Raw genomic sequence first — 21,086 nt, 5'->3', positions numbered from 1 at the left:
CACTAGAAGGCAGCAACACTTATTAAACGAATGGAACAAATCATAACAATTATCACAAGGCAAGTACGCTATACAGGCACAGTTATTGCAAACACAAAGGCATTGTCTTTAACGTTAATAGAATAAACTAACTAAGAAATAGGTTCCCAAACACAGTTCCTGAATTCTCGAAAGTATAATCCAACTGGCCATGTTGATGAACGTAAAGCAGCTTCCTTGAAATTGACATCGATTCCAATCTTGAATGAGATATAGGGCAACATTGCTGGATTTTTCCACGCTGGGACAAGCATTTTTACTTCGATCGGGGCATCTGAAGAGAGACATTCTTGAACCATCCTGGACATCGCAAGCTCGGTTACATCGTTTTTAATCCTCGTGAAGAACAGCCAAAATTTTTCACCCGGTGCGTTCGTAGGGGCGGTCACATTTGAAGTACTGGTTTGTTTAGTCCCATGCAACAATTGCGACGAAGAGAGCGGCGAAGATCGTGCTATCGGAGGGTGCAGGTTTAGGCTGGCAAATGATTCATCAGTCGCTTTTGCGATTGAAGCGTGCGAAAGATTCTCCTGAATGATTCCGATTTGGCGTTTCAGCTCACAAATTTCCTTATCATAGTTCATCTTCTCATCCATCGGAGTAGCTTTCGGGTTATCCACCTTTTCTGGAGGAATAGCAGACTTCGATTTTGTATTCAAAATACGTTCATTTCTCATCTCGCGCATTAGCGGGGTGCACTGGTTGCAAAGCCACCAAATATTAGGACTGGATCGGCAACAAGTAACTACCTCATGATGTAGTTTTGCGCAAATTGTATGAAATACATTGTGGCAGAAACCTTCACAAGCAACGCTGTCAGCATCTCTCTCGATCGGTGTGGTGCATTGTTTGCATATCGGTCGATTGTTTCCACTTCTATTATCAGCCATTCTGAACATCAAAAACTAGCGTTTTCGACTTCGGTGCAAAGGCAGTAGTGAGTATTATTTCTTTTCGTTTTCTGCAATGCTTGATATTCTCTCGAAAACTTTAATGCGAACGATGAAAACACACAACTAGTCAATCAAACGCACATCTGAATGAATTAACGGAAACACGTTTACTAGCGAATTCTAGAATTAATCACAGCGCAACAAGAGACATCTTACGTACTCAGGCACAACACAACACACGATCGAAAATCGGTAACCAGAGGAAGCTTTAAGAAAAAATGGTAAAGGATAGGGATGTTAAAAATAATTTTTAAAAAATCAACACTAAATTCATATACATGCGAATAAACATTTATATATAATTTATATAAAGCGCGTAACTCTAAACGTTGTCAATCTTTTGCCAACCATTCAAAAATCACTTAACAACCCAATTCCGAACCAAGTTTTGATGGTATATTTTTTCTGATTATCATAGTAAATGAAAAAAAGTTTAAATACTACCGATTTCCTTTGAATTTATCGACTGATACCTTCAAAAAGGCGTATCTTCAAAACGACATTTACAATTTGCTCATAAATTTTCCATCGGCATTAGCCATAGAGAACGACTGTTGAGCTTAGATTTGATGAAGATTTTTATATTTATTTAATTTTTTGTTTTTCGATAATAACGGTGCGGGGAGCACCGTGAAGATGCGATGATGACGATGGATCCGAAATACAAGAAGTACCTACCAGTTGCCCTACTGTTATCGATGATGATGATCATTGGAAAAGGGTTCGAAAAAAAAAATGTTGTTAAAAATTATGCTAGGGTTCGAAACAACATGAAGAAAAAAAAAACATTGAGGCGGAGTCTTGAAGTCGCGCTCAAGTTTTTCTCTCACTCTCCATGGAACACGTCGAATCTACTCCTTGGTCGATGTTGTTCAGGTTTTCAACTCTTTTGCCGGGATCGGGCGCATTGAGAAAGAGAGAAAAACCCGGCGAGGACCACGCGGTTTGGCGCACATACACACATACCAACGGCTACGACCACATTCGTGCTCTGTGGATGGTTTTCCTTCGGCTTCCTCAGCATGGTCCGAGAAGGCGATTCAGATATTCTTTTGACTTCGATCTGAAAAGTTGTTGTCATTAGGAGCTAATCTTTTAACCTTTCATCGCAAAACAAAATCGCTAATTAATATTTGCGCCCACTTTTTTGTGGGTTTCGTCAGAAGAATCGCCGTAAATTAGTGCAATCGTGAGACGGAACTGTCGAAACTTTTTCGATAGTTGGCGGTATTGGAAAGCATAGCAGTTATTTGCATCGGAACCAGGATTCCATTGATTGCGCGCACTGTGATATAAACAATTGTGACGAACTGTGTGGTGAAACATACAATACGCTATCGAACTGTCACGTGTGAAGAGGGGACTTATTGGCAATTAAATATCGAACAGTGCTTTTTTTAACTGATTAGATCCGTTAATTACAATTTAGTTATAAATTATATGTTAGCTTAGATTCGCATTGTCTTGTTTTGAAATTTATTGAGGGGGTTTAGTTGCAATTGTTTAGTTTCTACTTGTTAGAAAGTTTATTTTTCTTTTTTCGAAATATTTTGCTTAAGTTTTGCACGCATTTGTTTTTCGTCTGGCGCGTATGTCATTGCTTTCGCGTATGTCAGCGATCGATCGCATTAGTTCGTGTCTGCTCGGGATGCTTTAAATGTGCCTTGCAATTTCGCAATCGGGAATGGAACACACGCCGGTTTCTTCGCCAACGACGGTTACGAGTGGTGTCATAGTACAGAGTTGTGCACAGGTGGTAGATGATGGTGGTAGATTACTGGCAGGGGGTGTTAGCGCTAGCGTAGGTAGTCTTTCCGATAGCAATCTTAGCTCGACGACAACGACGGCGGTCGCGAGTGACAAACCGAAGATTATCAGCTCGGCGGCCGGTTCCACAACGGCCACACCAGTCAAGGCTTCGTCCGGTGCGTTGACGACCACTTCGGCGGCTACCTCGTGTGTGCCCAGCCCAGTGCTGAGTCCGCCGCGGAAAATCTGGGGACGCAACAACAACGGTACAAGTGAGTAGAGTTTGAATTTTGTTATTGATAAATAGACGGCGTAAGCAAAATATATACACATTAGATCGCCAGTTTCAAGTATGGAATGATGTCACATGTACTAATAACAGTTGCACTAAGGCTCCACTTTAGTTTTGGTCTACTTGATCCCCTTTTCTTCTCATTAATTCTGTCAGGAAATCAAATAAGTGGTGTGGTTTTCACACACTTAAATTATTTTACGGATTCCGGTGAATTTCACCGTAATCTCAACAGCTGAACAGTTCGGTAAAATAAATTAACGGAGTACGGTACATTTTTACAGTATTCCGTAAAAAATCACCGGAATCCGTTAAATTCCGACGAAGTTACGGTGTTTTATTTCACCGAACTGTTCAGCTGTTGAGATTACGGTGAAATTCACCGTAAGAGCTTAGTGTGCATACAGAATTCCGAGTAAACTTTTGTAGATTACAAAAATGCGGTTAAAATGTTTGGTTTTTTTCAGGTTACTTAATTCAATTATGTTCCATAGAGATGGAAATCCAACATAAAGTTTTGCAATAAATTGTTTAAAATGAAGAAGGGATCAATTAAATTGACGTATGAACTACTCTACGTAGTGAAATACATTTATTAATTATGTTAACACAATACAAAAAAATGCACTATAACTGTTTTTCAATACAAAATGCTCTACTGCAGATAGTTATTTTTCAACCTCAACTAAATCTCAACCAATTTATTTTATTTTATTTTTTTTTTTTTGACTACCTAAGATTGATTGAAATTTTTCGGAACCTATAAGAACGTTTGAAAGCTATTAAAAAGTCACAGATTGGCCAAATTTAACTACAAAAACGTGCCAGAACATATACTTATGTATGAAAAATTCAACACGGCGATCATTTTGGTAACTCCAACGCATTTTTTCATTAAATGGAATGTACGAATGCGCGCGAGATACCAAGATTATTTACCGCGTTAATTTTCAGTAATATCCATTTTTGTTTTGATTCTTTCTAAATCGGCCTATCTGTAACTTCTAAATGAATTGAATATGAATAAAATGTATAAAAAAAACCGATGGGGTAAAGATGTGTGAAGTATAATCGAAAGCCTTTTTCCGATCAAAAATGAATACATAACACACGTTACAACAACATACCTACGTTTTCAAGTTTTCCAACTTGAGAATGATGATTCTAAGCACAGCCATTTTTAACAGAAATCATTGCCGATGGAAGCAAAACTGTCCAATGTTACAAAATTTTGTTGAATTTTGTTTTGAATTACTTTCTGTACTGTAACTGTAGTTAATGCGTTCATTTTTCAAATGGGACAAGTCAGAGTCTTATTTTTCCAACAGTTTTTCTTAGATGAAACAGATTTTTTTATTAGAAAAACATGTAGTTCAAAGACATGAATGTCAATTGAGATGCAAAATTATGGATTTTTTTATGTTTGGGGGCCTGGATCTTAGTCTAGTGAATTTATTTATCTGGAATTTTCACCGTAGTTGAAAAATATACTGAGTTTGGCTCAGTAAAAAAATCTCGACATTTGAAACACAAACTTTCTAATTATCGCAAATTTTCCATTTTGTGAAAAAAGCGTTACTACCGTACTGATTCAATTTGAATTCAATCAACTCAAACGAAAAGTTTCATTCCATAAGCTTGTTTGTCTGACCATGTTAATGAATTTTGCAAAAGGTGCACGATGACTTGAATGACTGTTTCATGGATTTTCAATAGTTTTCAGATTTTTCCGCAAAAATTTCGTGAGCACCAATCAAAGAATATAAGATTACGATTCTTAAGACGCCTTTTTTTAAAATTCCGTCGATCCAATGCTGAGGAAATTACAAATTGTTTTTTCAGTGTGTTTTTTGAAAAATGTCACACTTTTAAGTAAAAATTTAGTATACAAAATTCTAAAAATGTTTTTGGAAAAATGAATACGAAATTATAATAACTCTTTGCTTTTCAAATGCAGCTAAGAGAGTTTCAATTGGACGTGTTTGCACAGAGATATGGACAGAACGCTTCTGTATGTTTTTGAGGGGGTGAACCCAAACTTTTGCACGGGAGTGAACTTCATGTATTATATTATTATGATCCTTGATTGAAAGTGAACTAAAATCTAAATTTCACTGACTTTATGGACGTCAATTTTTCTGAAATCTAAAACTTTCAAAATGTTATTTTTAAATTAAGTACAAAATTCATATTTTAGGAATACAATATTTTCCCAAAGTTACACACTATCCGAAAGTTTATGGTCCAACACTTTTATCGAGCATGAAGATGAGTGAAAACATTTGGTTTAAGTTTTAGTACTATTCAATATTATACTTAAGTAATTTTGATGATTTTGAACATGAAAAACAACTCTCGTCGCGTCATGTCGCCGCCATTTCGCTGATTTTCAAGTTAGAGCTATTTGAATAATTCAATATTTTACATATATTTTAACGATATTTTTCATACAAAGTTTTTTTTAACACATTTTTATCCAATGTTCAAACACATTTTGATAAAACTCGGTCAAATACAAACAAAATTTATGTTTTCAGCCAAATTTGATTCCATTTCAAATTAAAAAAAGTTTAAAACAATATTTAAAAAAATACGTGATATATAAACAATCTCTTTTGAATCAATGAAAACGCTAAATAACATATTCAGATTACAGATTTCATTGATTAAGGCAATAAGCCGATAATCGGTTAAGGGAATAAGGCCAAATTTCATTTTTTCCGACCATTGTGAATTGGGTGTACTAGAAGCCGTTTCATACGTCTCCAAACTTTTGCATGGAAAAACGGTCAATGTGTACTTTGTTCTGTGTAGTACTGAAATAGTACTTTAGTACTGTAATAGTAGCAATTCGCTGATGATTCTATTTTTATTAAACTCATAATTAGTCTAAATAAACAACTCAGAATAATTGAACCGTGAACACCACTGATACTTCAGTGTTAATATGTATGAACCAAACTAAGTTACTGCTCCGTAGTTGTAGAATGTGTGATGAATTATAAAAACATATTTAGTAATATTTTATCAAAAATGTTACTTCGCCTTCTAATTTTCCAGTTCCCTTCCCCCTGATTGCGACACTAACCTTTTCTACGTGATTGAGTAATCTTTGTGATATGCCTCTATCATCAGGTTTTTTCAATAAGCTTTGCCTACAAATGCCATTTGAGAATGATCTTTTCTTAGTACACAGAAAGCACAGGTTTTGCTACACTAGGCTTAATGTTTCAATAGTGGAGATAATAAGCTGGATTCAACTTGATTAAACCGCTCAAAATTTAAGAAGCGCAATGATTGTACATGAATGTCTACTGTAAAACTATCGCACTATGAATGTGTCTACTGTAAATCTATCAACTATTCGTTTAAAGCAATCGCAATCATTATAGTACGCCTTTCCTTACGCCTGATATATACCTAATATGATACCTTGTCCCTAAACCATCATTGTGAACTTTTCTAACGATCTCAATTATTTAAATCTTGAGGGTTCGGGCAGAATACGGTTGATTATTTGAAGACAGTGCCAGCTGCTAGGGTCATATATTTATTTATTTATTTATTTATTTATTCATTTTAAACTTCAATTTTGAAAGAGGGAAAACCCCCTTTGAATGATTTCACTTTGGAATCTTTCTCAAAAAGGCACAAAACCTCTTTTCAAAAATCATTACAGAAAGAAAACTTAAGAGCAAAAGGCTCATCCGGAATAGTTCCAAATCGGAGCCGCCGTAATCATCATGAGGGTCCTTTTGTATCCAAATAACTGGAATTGAAACAGCTAAAATCTCCGAATAAGAAGAGTATAATTTGTTCAGAAAGGTTCACTATCTGAAAATATATAAAAAACGTATTAACTAAAATAAGAAATCTCATAAGAATACCCATATAAAATTTTTAAAATATTCAAATTTTTACACGTCAAAATATCACGGATAGAATTTGGTATATTGAGACCCACTAGGGACATAAAGTTTTCATATATATACCAAAACAATATTCGACGAGTTTCCATAAAGTTCGGGCCATTTAGTTGGCTGATATACTCTAAAAAAAACCTTAAGTGTTCATAGATTAACTAAATAATATTTGCAGAATGTACAAAAGAATGTTTAGCATTTTAATTTTTTGCTTAAGTTCTGAATTGTAATCGATGAACCAAATAATAATCGAACGATTGGACATCGTCCTGATGATGGGCAGCATCAAGCCCGAAACCGGTCGTTAAAAAAGGTAATTTATATGTCCTTTTAACGTTTGTAAGAACCATAAGTGTTGTGTCCTGTCTCGCGAAGCGTCGTGTGATTGTGATATAGTTCTTACGTTGCACAAAACCCAAAATAATGAGAATGTGTTACATGTTTATAATATTTTTGATGACTGCAATATTCTCTATGAATCCTGAAGAAGTATTTTGAGAAAATGTGCGAAAATACTGTGAAGCATAGAAACTACAGGACACTGTTTTTTCTTTTTTATTTGTTGGGTCGCGAAAAATTGACTTGATGGCTAGGTGGATCGTGCATCCGAAAAGTTTGAAAACCTATGAACTATTTGATTGCTCAAATTCTTCATTGCGTTGTTCAGATATAGTAGAGTACATTTGGACAATCTATAAGCGGACATATTTCAAATAAATTTAGGAAAATACCACTTGTTCAATGTTTTTTGCTAAACAAATACAGTAAGTCGAATAATAATGCACATTTCTTCAAGATCACTTAAGAATGACTACTGCGAATTGTAAACAAAAAACAAATCAGTTTCAGAATGGCTACGAGTGGATATCGGCATCTTATACTCTAGAATCTTGATTAATACAACATTTATAACAAATCCAAAACCAAAAATTTTAGTCGATTTCTCTCAATTTGACATAGTTGATGATCCTGTCAAAACATTGCGCATTTTTCGTTTTGTTTAACATTTTAATACCAAACATTATTACAGAGGTTAATTGAATGAATATATTTAAAAATAAATATAAATATATTGATATATTATTACCGTAATCGCAACACATAAGTTATTTGAAATGATAAAAACAACAGGAAGCATTCTAGTAAAAAGTATATCATTGCACTCCGCTCATTTAAGTTATTTAGTATGTTTATTATAAAATCAATAAACTGTAAGACATGGTCTTATGTTGAGTATAATATAAATATATAATAACATCAATTATATGGAGGTATGTACAACCTAGTGTTGGATAATTTGCTACAAAACAAAGTTCATATTTCAAATTCTTTCTGCAGAAAATTTCCAAATTAAGCTTTATTTGTTCTTTAGAACAAAAATTTGGTTTACATTGATTAGAAATAACATTTTGAAAGAGTTTTAAAGTTATGACATATAGGTGAATCAGTGTTCGGCTGAAAGAGCATGAGCATGAACATGATTGACCGCCCGCAGATGCTACTCCGTTATTGCAAGAACAGCTGTACTTACACAGAGAACCAACAGACACTACTCGGGATCAGTAGCATCCTCAATGTGTAAATACTGGTGCTCTCATTATTATGACAAACAATAACGGCGCCAGCTGCGTCCGAATGCAGGTCAATTTGGGGATGGGAGGGAAATGTTGACGTGCTACTTGCTTTATGGAAGCCGAGGAGTCCTCTGCACTTCCACAAGTAGACACTGGGAGTTTGGATATGGGAAAGGTTTGAGTAAAGGATTCGTTTTGGTAAACGATAAATGGATAATTTTAAATGAATGCGCTTAACCGGATTCACGATATTACTTGATAAAAGCATTGAACGCCGAACAAGTGTTCGTCGCTCGCCCCACAGGAGCAGGTGACAAGATCAAAGAATCAAACACTACTAACGCGATCCGCGATACTATTCCACCGCGGTACGTGAACGACAAGCGACATGCTTGATCCTGCCCTCGTCGCCCGCCCCCGCAGGAGCAAGCAACCAGATCGAAGGATCAAACACTACTCATGAACCAGTGTTCAGCTGAAAGCCTCTTAAATAAAGACAAAAAAAAGTTATGACATACCATTTCCTTAACTTCAAAAGGGAGAAAAAACTGCTTATAATTTCAGGAAACTAGTACATTTCAACCAAAACTCTTCCAGTGCTCATAATTTATAAATTTGATCCAACAACAAAAATGAAGGTTATTGCCCGAATTATTGAACGTTGTAGCTAAAATCATTGAAAACTGATATTTTTCGAAATTTAAACTAAGTTTCATATATGTCCGCTTATAACTTGTCCAAGTATATTTTTCTACATCTGAACAACGTAATAAAGGACTTGAGCAATCAAATAAAGCATTAAAATTTGTTTTTGAATGTTGTATGTTTGAATCTGGATAGACAAAAAAGACAGTTGCCAAAAAATGATCTGGAAGAACCTTAAAACATTTTTTTAATTTGTACTTTAAAAATGTTAAAAAATGAGCATAAATGTATTTTATTCAAGGGTTGAGCATTATAAAAAAAAAGATAAAAATACATAAACCATTTTTCTAGGCTTCTAGGTTTGAACCGTACGACGGTATGCACAGGAATTTGATGAATGACACTTGAAAAGCAAACCCCAGATGATTCAACATACAAATTATAAAGCATAAGCTAGATTGGCTCGTTACAAACCGTATTGACTCAAAAATTATCGAATATGCACAGTCAAACATTGGAACAGTTTTCCTTAAGACTAGGGAAATATTCTAATTGGGTAACTTTAGGAGGCTTCATTCATTTAGATTAAATGATGCCGCCGGCCACTTCCTTACAAACAATAAGGAAGAGAAAAGGCATGTAAGTTAGGCTTGCATTTCAATTCATATAATGACAGCTCGCCCCGTAGTGTTTCAAAAGTGATTTCCATACAAATTTTAAAACTTAGGATCTTAGTTCAATTTTCAACGCAGAATCGGAATGACTGAAAAATGGATATCTCTAAATGAATCAATTCTTTACACTTAATAGAAACCAGGAAAGAAAACCAGTATTTATCTCTGTCAGTGGCAAAAATTGGTATGATCAAACAAAACATCTTGCAGTGTCGAAAAACTCAGAATGCTGAAGATTTGTCTCTGAAATGCTCTCATGATGCAATGCCAAAATCTTTACCGTACTAACTTCAGAAGCAAAGCGAACACTAAGCACAAAAACTGAAAGCATTAGAGCAAAGAGAAAATATATTATTTTTCTCATATTGGTTCTTTATCTACATGTCCGCTTATGGATAGCGGGTAAAATGAAAAAAGTACCTTAGCAAACTGAGCAACGTCAGTGGCCACACCGAAAAAAGCAAACAGAAACAATATTTTTAAAGAAACGTACATAGTAAAATAAAACTAACAGGAAAATCTAAAAAAAATGCACCCTAGAAAGCTGCAATATCAATGCAATTTCTTGGCGATGCTGGTTTGAGGCTGACTGCTACTAACCCACCCCAATTTCTACTCGCGCTCTACTGGCCAGCCATCAGCTCATATGTTCCCGGCAAATGGTCTTCTTTGGGAAGCAAGCAGGCAAAGCTCTCGCCTGATATGAAAGAAAGATATACAGCAATCTTCGTCGACGATGACGACGGCGACTACGGTACCAAGTGCACACAAAAAAAACATAGAACACGAATACGGCGGAGGAACGCGAGAAAAAAAATCGAGCTGCTAGTGCCACCATAAAGAAAAGTGCCAATGTTTAAGGAAAAGCGGCAAAAAACGTCAGTACACGGAAAGAGTGAGCAACCTCGACGGCAGCACAGAAGAAAAGGAAAAGCGAAAAATATATGTGGGAGAAAAACAGCGGTGCAGTCGTCGTCGTCGTCGTACAAGGAAAATCATTAGGAATAGAAAAAAAAAAGCTCATCGCTTCATGTGGAGCCAGAATCTGCACGTTGGGTGGTTCTATTTGGAAAGGGAACGTTAAAATTTTGTTTGAAAAAGTGAATTATATACAATGATCAATAAATTTTGGCATATCTAAGGACTGTTCATTTTATAAAGTGGACACTTTGTTTTTGCTATATCTTTTTTATTTATTGATAAAATCGTAATCGGTTTTCTGTGCATCGTTCAACTATTATTCTACAATACTTTTAAAATATAAGATCTTAGAAAATGCTTTTGGTTGAAGAGCCAAATAATTTTTCCAAAAACTCCTAAGAAAAGCTGTTCGTCAAAGTTTAACATTATTTTTCGCAAAACAAAAATCCTAATTTTTATGAACATATTGTATGTTTGTATCCTTTACTATTCTACAAAAGGTATAGCTTTAAAAAAAATCAACTATATTCCACCATTCTCTGACATTAGGTAACTTTAGTGATGCACCCATTTATGGCCAAATTTGCTGATACACCAACCTTTCACTCCCAGCAAAAGAGGAAAGTAAAAAACGTGTTCAAAACTGGTCAGGTTTACTAAACAAACTATATTTGTGCAAACGAGAGCCAAATCGTGCGTTTAAACCACAGTCCTAAGCACAAATTTTACTGTTTATGGTAGTTTTACTAAAAAATCTCATACTTTTAAAATCGTGTACGCATATTTATCGATCTGCAGCAAATTGTAAATGGTTTTCTCCGAAAATTTCAATTGGTAATCTCAGAATAACATATTACAAAAATAATAGGTGCAAAATGAAGTCGGTTTTATTACAGCAGTGTTGCCAATTTTGATGATTGTCAATGTACTTCGAAAGGTCATCTAAGAATAAAGCAATTGTGTATCTATTGTGCTTTAAATGTCACCTGGGGACTTAATAAGTAACTCTATGAAGGCGTAAGTCATTTTTCATATCAATACTATATTAGGACTTCCGTCAGGACGTACTTTTAACCAAAAAATTCTACTCATACCGATCCCCTTCAATTTTAAATTGGTTTTCTCTAAAAATATAGGGGGAAAATGATGTTATTATATCTGTAAAATTGTTGTTCCAAAAATAACTTGATTTTTTCCATCAGGCTTCTAGTTGATGATACTTTCGAAGAACAAGCCCTTTTTGAAAATAAAAAAATATAAATTGTCGAATTTTCCAGCCAATTTCTAACAATCATTGATTTTGATAACCTCAAAAAACCAACCGTTCTAATCGTGAAATTTAATTATTTTGGAGAATTTTTATTATCACAACATTGTACAATACTAGTCAAACGATGTGCAGAAAACCGATTATAATTTCATTGATAAATTAAAAAGATACAGCATGCACAAGGTGTCCACTTTATAAAATGAACAGTCCTTATGAACGAATATAATTATTACGAAGAATCATGTGCCCTTATTAAATTTGCACCTCAGGTTGACAATATATTTAATATGCACTTGATCAAACCAATTCCAGAGCCTTATCTGATTTTGCATCAAATGAATTGACTGAATTTATCAGTTCTTTCAAATTCGATTGAAGGATTATTTCTATAAGTTAAAGTTTGTCACTGATGTACCTTTCTGGTTTATACGATTAGAGCAACCCCAGCTCCTGGAGCCGAATGTGCTCCTGTGAGTGCTATGCACGAATCCAGGGCAGTCATTTTTTGCTTCCACTCGGGTTCTTCAGCGCGTCACCGAAGCAAACACAGTAGAACACATCAACCAGGAACAGCAAGCACAAGAAGCAAAAAAAAAACGCGGGAAACGAGGAAATTTTCTTCCCCGCCCGGTGGTGGTCTTGCTATTTTCTTCAACTTCGACCGACATATTGGAGCTTTATCCTGCTGCCAGCTAGCCAGCCAGTATAATCTATAAAATATCGTAGCATAAAATACGATACAGTAGGGAGAATAGTCGTCAGCTTCTGAGGAACGAAAAGCGAACCGGGAGCAGAAAAAAATAGTGCACAAGGTTGAAGCACGGATCGGAGTGAAGGTTTTCTACTTCTGGGGTTGGCAGGATGGTCTTCAGCGGTCGCGAAGAGGGCCACTATTACCAACCGAGCTATGTACCGTAGATTTGGGGGAAATTGATTCGAATTTTATTTCTTGTAGAGCACCAATCTCTATGTTATCTGTAGCAAATGATGGTTGTTTGTCTTGGCTATTGTCGATTCGAGTGTTGTGAAGTTACTTTTTATTCCTAAAACAGATTTAAGCATCAAAGTACATAACGCATCAAATCCCTTTGGAAATTGCCTACATATAGAAGATTTCCGCGGAATTCTCAAAATTGTATTATTCGCAATATTGTTAAAAAAATTGGCAAGCTTATTCGGATTCAGGGAACCTAAATTAAGTATGCAGAATTCAATGATCGAATTTACAGGTAATATATTTCATCACAAAATTGGATACCGTAAAATGGAGTGACAATGATCAGAATGTCCCTCCCAGTAAGAAGTTCAAATCAACAGTTATCGATAGAATATTTCAAATGCACGATTGATGCTTCTCTTTCTTAAATTCATGAGCTTATGAACATTAGGAGTTTTGTAAAAATTAAGTGTTATTCATGTGTTTTTTTTTTTCAACTTTTTTAAAACAATGATTTTCATGATTGGATGACACTACCAAAGATTCATGTCTCATTTGAGTTCTGAAAATGGTATGAGCTAATGAGGTTCACCGTTAAGCTTGTTTTCCTGCATTAATTTGTATGGCGCACGTACTATAGAAAACATACCCATGACAAATGATCAACTCCACCCGAAATTACGGTAGCTTGCTTCTTACCTCGGGTGCAGCCAAAGAGCGCAAAAAAAGAGATGGGAAGGAATATTTGTATCGTGTGGCTCCTAACCGTCTGTGGATCACAATAAAAACAACACATTTCAGGGAGTTCAATTTAAGCTGGTTTCTCTCCTGGCCGATCCGGGCGTGTTTGCAAACGGGATTCAGGATATGCGGACTGGTGAAGGAGTAATCGCCGTCGCCGTCGTCCAGTAGTGCGCTTTTCGTATATGAAGCTGAGACTGCAGCGCGATGTCTAATATGTGAATGGTTCCAACGAATATGTGACGCGGGGCTGATGCTGGAGAAGCAGCAAACAAACAACCCGGTCCAGTCCAAATGGGACATGGACGTAGCCAGGAATAACAATCAGGGAAATATTCATCAAAACCCTACTAAGGATCTTGCCCATTTTTTTTTCAAAATACATCCTTTTAATGAAGAATGGACGAAGGGTTTGTCGAGGAATCGCTCAAGGCTCTCTATAGATTTTCCTACAATTTTTTTCAAGAGTTTTTTCCTCAAGATTCCTACAGGAAATATTCCAGCATTTTAACTGATAATTTTGAATTTAGACGTGGTTCATGGTCTTGTGGCTATTGCTTCTGCTTCATAAGCAGCAGGTCATGGGTCAATCCCAGGCTCGAACTTTGTAGTTGTATCTTTCACCGGCTTCTATCTTCCACTCTTAACCCATATAAGCCTGAGTGAAGGCAAAAAATACTAGCACTCTCACCGCTCAGCGAATACTTAACGGATTTCATCTTTTTTTTTTTTTGTCAGTATAGGACAAATGTACCATTAGTGGTGCACCTAAGGGAAAACTGCTAAAACATGGTGATAAAATCATGAAATATATGATTTTAACGTATCAGTCGATAGATTTCGAAAAGCCTTGCACCAATAATAGCAACACTGTTCCTTTAGTGGAGGTATGTTTTTAGTGACGCAAACCATTGATTTCTCATGGGACCCTCCACTATGGGTACTGAAGCATAGATCATACATCATAGAAAAATATCATATAATAATTTATTTGTGCGAAACATACCAAAACACGCGGCCTCCACTTTTGGAGTTGCCTCCATTAAGGGAGTGTTTGCCCTACTCGTTCACATGTCATGTTTCTTAAAAAGACCAAAGGATCTCGGGAATGTTTCTGCGGTCGGAGATTTTTCGGTGGGTTACTGGATCAGGTCGAGTGAAAAGGGTACTGTGTTTCTGTACTCCTGTAGATGAGAAAATTACAAGTCACAGATAATTTCCACAATCGGCTAATATGTGACCACTATATCCCGAAATTTTAAGAAAAACGCATCAGCGTAAATCTTATGAGAAACGATTGAATTGAACCTACAAATGAACATGTTTGGGTCCCCGTGACGCCTCAAATTTACTATAAAGTGGTCAATTTCTATCTTAACATGTGTGCCAAGCTAATGGAAACGCAGTTTTGTGAACTATTATGTATGATCTATACTTTTCGAGAATTGAAACGGTTTAGTATCCATCAAAACTTTAGCTGGTTCTTCAAGGCATCAAGTCCGAGTGGCCACATTCGGTTCATTTTAAATGGTGCACATATTTTCATTTATAAGGTTGAATATCGGATCTTAATGATTTATGCAAATTGGAATGATTGCCATTGCAAATAAATAAATATAACTTGGCATGTCACAAAAAATAGCCCTTTTTACTCGACTTGACCCAGTAACCCACCGGAATAACTCCAGCCACAGGAATATTCCCATGTTATAGAAACTTGATATTTGTACCAGTGTTCACTGAGTAGTCAGGGTTTTAGTATTTTTGCTTTCACTCAGGCCTATAATCTCTACCACATTTAAAACGATACGTTCATATCAATCGCTAGAACCACAGACGGACAAGAAACCGTTTTCCTTATGCTTCCAATTTTCCATATGCTAACCAAAAACAAGCCACTCTGCCATAAAAATTACCTTACCCCTCTATACCTTCTCGCTTGAACTGGCGTAAATGCAGAGGTATATCCGGTCTACTGTGGGCCAGTTCTAAATTCAACATCAATTCCTTCCCCTTCCCTTAATTGGTCTGCATTCCGACATGGTTACCTTGGCCATTATTACCTAAAGCTAGAAGATCACACTGTGGAACACTTTTTTGTCTCAAGCACCATAATATCGTTATTTACTTAATTTAGGGTTGCCGAGTCCAATGTCGCTTTCAAAAAGTTCATAGCACGTCTTGTTTGCGAATTATTGGCTGTTTAAAATACAGAATTTGACTACACACTTAGATTAAATTACTGGGGTCGGTAAAATTTTACTGGGTTTTGGAACTACCGAAAAAGTCAGTAAAATGAAAACTGTCGCCAAGAGTAATTGAAAAGCAAATTTCACCATGTTTTATTTTTTATCGATGCAAAAAGAAAGCTCTCTGCAAAATTTCAGTGAAAAATCTCTGTTTTTCGATTTCTGACCTTTTTTTTAGTTTACTGACTTTTTCGGTAGTTCAAAAACCCGGTTATTTTTACCGAACAGATTGAGTGTGTATTTCAGCTAACTTGCATGCAGGTTTACCAGCTTGTATGGCAAATAATTTGTTAAATTTGCCACAGAATTCATTTTTTTTTGTGTTTGAACAATACATATCAACTAAATTCAGAATACTTTTGATGCTTTTCTGATGGTTTAGAAAAGTATTATACTTTGCAATATTATAATTACGAAAAAAAAATTTATACAAACTGCAAGCACGCTGTAAAAGTCGATTTAATCTTAATAAAATCGTGCAATTTTTACCAATTTATATTTGAAGTCCTATTTTATTTGCTTGGTGAATTATATCACAAGAAAGTTGGACAAATCATACTTTAATTTTCATGTAAACATCAAGGAAGCCAGCGTTTTATACAACTTGAACTGTAGCTCAAAATTGTGACGTGCTGGAAACATTTCTGAGGACGATATCAGATTCAGCAATCCCAAATCTACTAGAAACATATAATTTGATGCTCTATCACGCGAAAAGGGTTGGTTCCTTGTGTTCAGCTGATCTGGCTATACTGGAGTAGCAATCACGGGTGGCCTATCAAGCTCAAGATCATTTTTAGCAGATGATGTGTCGAATTTCTTCAGAAAATTCTCAGTTGTTTCTCCAATAATTTAACATAAATTTCCTTAAGACTTTTTCATAAAAATCTTCCACGAATTTCTCTGAAAGTATTTCCAAAAATATCATATGATACATTTGCACATATCTCTACAAATGAATTATGGAATTTTTGTATCATTTCTTCAAAAGGGCAAGAAAATTGTATCACCAATCTTTTCAGTAAATTATGCATAGATTCCTTCAAAACACGTATAGATTTTTTTCTTAAAATTCCTTAATTTTTTTTGCATTTCTTTTGAAAGCTTTGGCAAGCATATCCGGTTGAACGCATCTAGGAAATGTAACTGGAAATTCTCGAGAGACAATCAATTTTAGAAAAATATGTTCATTTTTTTTTTTGTTCTTAAACAAAACATTGAAAATTCTTTCGTATAAATCTGAAACTGTTCGAGGATTCTGCATTTAAGAACTTCATGAATTTTCCCATAAAACCATTCCAAACCTGCATTTGTTTCTGGAAAAACTCATGAAGTATTTTTTTGTTTGGAAATCAAAACAAAGAATTACTTCATTCCTGTGAAATTTCTGGAGAAATTGTACAGAAACCTTGACGTAGAACTCTGAGTAGACCCTGTAGGAATCTTGTAGGAATTCTTCAAACACTTTTCAGGATGCCTACAGAGATTTTGGTTGGAATACTGGAGCAATTCATTATATCTCCTAGGTCTCCTGTTGTCACCGATCAAATTTTCAAACTTTTTTTCCAATCCATCCAAAACCGTTACCTAAACTCATTGCCTAGTCTAAAAATATGATTATTTCGCATTATGGACTTTGGGACGTTTCACATACACAACGAATGATCTCGATGATGGAAATCCTGGCTACGCCCATGAAATGGAGTGCTGAGAAAAGTGGAGTCTTCTGATGTGCATTGGAAAAAATAGCAGTACGAAGCTTTCTCCTTGATATTTCATGTCACACAAATGGAAGTTGGCCAGCTGAGAAATAAAAACTGCGCACTTCAATGGATGATTCAGAACTTGATCGAGATGGATTACATGTAAAGCTAATCAAAGAATGGGTTCATAAAGTTTGTTCTTATAATTTTTGAAATTCAGTTGAATAGTAGATCATACAAGAAAGCAACGCACAGGACATCAGTTCAATCCAATCAGTGCTCAAACCTGATTGGCTGACAGGAACAATTCTGGTTCCACCTATCCAACAGGATTTTTCTACGATTTTGGATCAATGTTATTCGCTTCCAGTTGATCAATTTGAAGGGTCGCGGTTTTCCCGCACCCTCCGCGTCAAACAAGGAGCGAAATGTAATAACGCATCAAGAGGAAGCCCGGGTAGGGTGATTAGGTGACCTATCTCTGTTTGGTGCTGCGTGTGACTTTTGTGCGCACCTCTAATACGGAACGAATTTTTTAGAGGGGTTCAAGGGTCGAGCCTTAGATTTAGCCTTTCGCTATGTCATGTGTCAGAATTGAACCGGATACGTGCCTAGTCCCTTCTCTTGTTTACCGTGATGGCAGTGGTCCACCAAAGGACCAGGGATTCTGTGACCGTTGGAGTTGTTGATTGTGGACATATTTTTTTGTGATTACTTTCTATCCAGTTCAAATGCGCGGACATGAACATCTGCCACCTGGAATGGGCTTAATTTAGGGTTTAGTTCGGAGATCGTGTGACCCTTCATTATCTGAACAAGTATGTAGGTTAAATTAGATCGTAGTTCGTGGCATACAAACGCATTAATTTACGAAACCTTCTCTTAAAAGTACGGTGCGTATTAAATCTGATCCGAAAGGACAAAGCATAAACACACATTTTGTTTTTTTTTTTCGACCAATGGTAACCACCGACCTCATCCAAAACAGAAGCAGTTTCGATGTATATGGATGAAAAAGGTAACATATGTGATATTTTGGACAGCTAAATATACGAACAGAGAATGATTTAAGCTTAAGTTGTTGCTTGTTGTTGAATTGTATACAATATATTCAAGAATGTACTGAGATTTTTTCCAAGAAATTCTCCTGTTATACCTCAAAGAGTTTTTCAATGCACAATAGAGAAAAAATGCTTTATTTTCAGAAGACCTTTTAAAGCACAATGAAACCCATCGAAATTGACATCACTGTTACAATTAAATCAATTGATTTTTTTCCATTTATTATTTTTATAATATGTTATTCTTTTCAATTTCGTTGCTGCAGATCGATAAATATGCATGCATGTTTTTAAAGGTATGAGATTTTTCAATAAAAACTATCATGAAGATGAAAATTTACACTCTAGAATGATGTTGATACTCACGATTTAGCTTTCTATTCTACAAATATCTAAACCGATTTTGAAAATGTTTTTCCCTTTACTTTTTTGCTGAGAGGAAATCACTAGAGTGACCCAAAGTTAGAGATTGGTAGAATATTTTTGGAAGATTCAAAGCTCTATTTTCATAGGAATAGCAAAGGTTATCAACATACAATATGTTCATAAAAAGACAATTACTGTTATGTGAAAAATATAGTGTAGCTTCGAAGTTGTATATTTCCATAACACTGTAGAATAGTAGGTGGACGATGCACAGAAAACCTAAAACTATTTCATTGAAAAATAAAAAAATATATAGCATTAGCAAAGTGTCCACCTAATAAAATTAAATTCCTTAGATTATGTAGATATTCTTCCAGAAATTCCTCAAGTGTTCTTTCACAATTCTTTTCGTCAACAATTCCGCAAAGCATTCTATTAAAAGTGTTATCTCGAAACACAGAAATCGCTTAGCGACATTTCAAAAAATAATTGAACAATGATAAGTCCATAAACTATTCCAAGTTTTTTTTTCAGTAATTTTTCATAGATTCCTGCCAATTCTGAACTAATAATTCCACAAATGATACCTCTAGGAGTTTCAAAGGAACAAACCATTCAACTAATTGCTTCAGGTGTTCGATCTGGAATTCCACCTAAATTAAATTCCTCTGGGAATTGGGATTTTGAATATTAATATAAAATAACTAACATATTAAAAAATATGAATAGGGAGGCCTATATTCGTATTTCTTCGCAACTATGTTTTTAAAAGCTGATCATGGAAACATGAAAAAATCGTGTTGAATATTTCAATAACTATCAGGAAACTATGAAAAATTGACTGTATTTGCTCGGGAACAACTCTAAAACTGTCTTCGTAACACTCTAATGTTTGGCAAATCAGGAGTCGTTCTTCAATTCAAAATGATTTAGTAAGTCAAGGGCCAAAAGCAGCTTTAAATGCTTATAAATTCATTCCGTACTTTACTTTTGATGGCACTACGTCCTTCAAGACATGACCTGCGCCTCAATGCACTATGGTCCAGGAATCAGTTTTACGCGGAAAGATGTATTTTGAGCTTTAGAATGAAACATTAGACAAAAACGGTCTTCTACAAAGTTGTTTGTATTAGTATGTTCCTTTGTTTGGTGTTATTGAAAATTAGGGTGGACCACATTTTCATAGAAATTGTGTATCTAACATTTTTATTTATAGAAATTATATTATACATGCTTCAGAAAAGTTGTAGACCATTCAATTTCAAGCAATTTTGCCGAAAAAAGTTTCACACATCCGTAATTTTTTGATATAATATACAATTTTATTTTGTCTTTTGAATGCCGTCAAAAGACATTTTTTATGTTTGCCCCAATCAGAGATATTCACAATCAAAGTAGGCATGTTTTTTGAGAAAAATAACAATTACTCCCAAACGGAAGGAGATAGCGAGTTTCTTCACTCACCAAATTACGCATTTTTTAAAGCTCTAAAAGTGTTTCATAGACTACTTTGATGATAAATTTGAATTGAAAACTCTAGAGCCAGAAAACCAGTTTTGTTCGGACCACCCTATGTCACCGTAGGAAAAAAGCTCTAAATCGGTCAATTTAAGAGATACAAAAAAACTTTTTTAGGCAAAGTTGCTTGAAATTGAATGGTCTACAACTTTGCTGAAGCATGTATAATATAATTTCTACAAATAAGAAAGTTAGTTACACAATTTCTATGAAAATGTGGTCCACCCTAATTTTCAATAACACCAAACAAAGGGCTTAACTAATACAAACAACTTTGTAGAAGATCATTTTCGTCTAATGTTTCAATCTAATGCTCAAAATGCATATTTCCGCGTAAAACTGATTCCTGGACCACTGTGTAATGTTACGTCAACTAATTCGGTCCATGGCTGCTAACCTCCAGTTTCTCGATCGCCCCACACTTCCAAGATCCTGCTCCACTTGGTCAAACCACCTAGCTCGTTGCGCTCC

General features: G+C 35.4%; 1 protein-coding gene across 2 annotated transcripts in view; it reads left to right on the top strand.

Annotated features, from left to right (window-relative positions):
• Window positions 1-1,687: 1,687 nt before the first annotated feature.
• The window catches only part of LOC5573597 (NGFI-A-binding protein homolog), an 88,597-nt gene continuing 69,198 nt past the window's right edge, over window positions 1,688-21,086 (top strand). Inside the window, exon 1 of one of the 2 annotated variants that reach the window (XM_021849192.1) lies at window positions 1,688-3,013. In XM_021849192.1, coding sequence (XP_021704884.1) covers window positions 2,650-3,013 — 364 coding nt within the window. In that variant the 5' untranslated portion in view covers window positions 1,688-2,649. The remainder of the gene's footprint in view (window positions 3,014-21,086) is intronic. The other variant, XM_001654681.2, reaches the window with a different exon arrangement.

The sequence above is a fragment of the Aedes aegypti genome, chromosome 3, assembly GCF_002204515.2.
Source record: "Aedes aegypti strain LVP_AGWG chromosome 3, AaegL5.0 Primary Assembly, whole genome shotgun sequence".
NCBI lineage: Eukaryota > Metazoa > Arthropoda > Insecta > Diptera > Culicidae > Aedes > Aedes aegypti.
The sequence above is the reverse complement of the archived record's forward strand: the minus strand, read 5'-3'. Positions and strand labels throughout refer to the sequence as shown.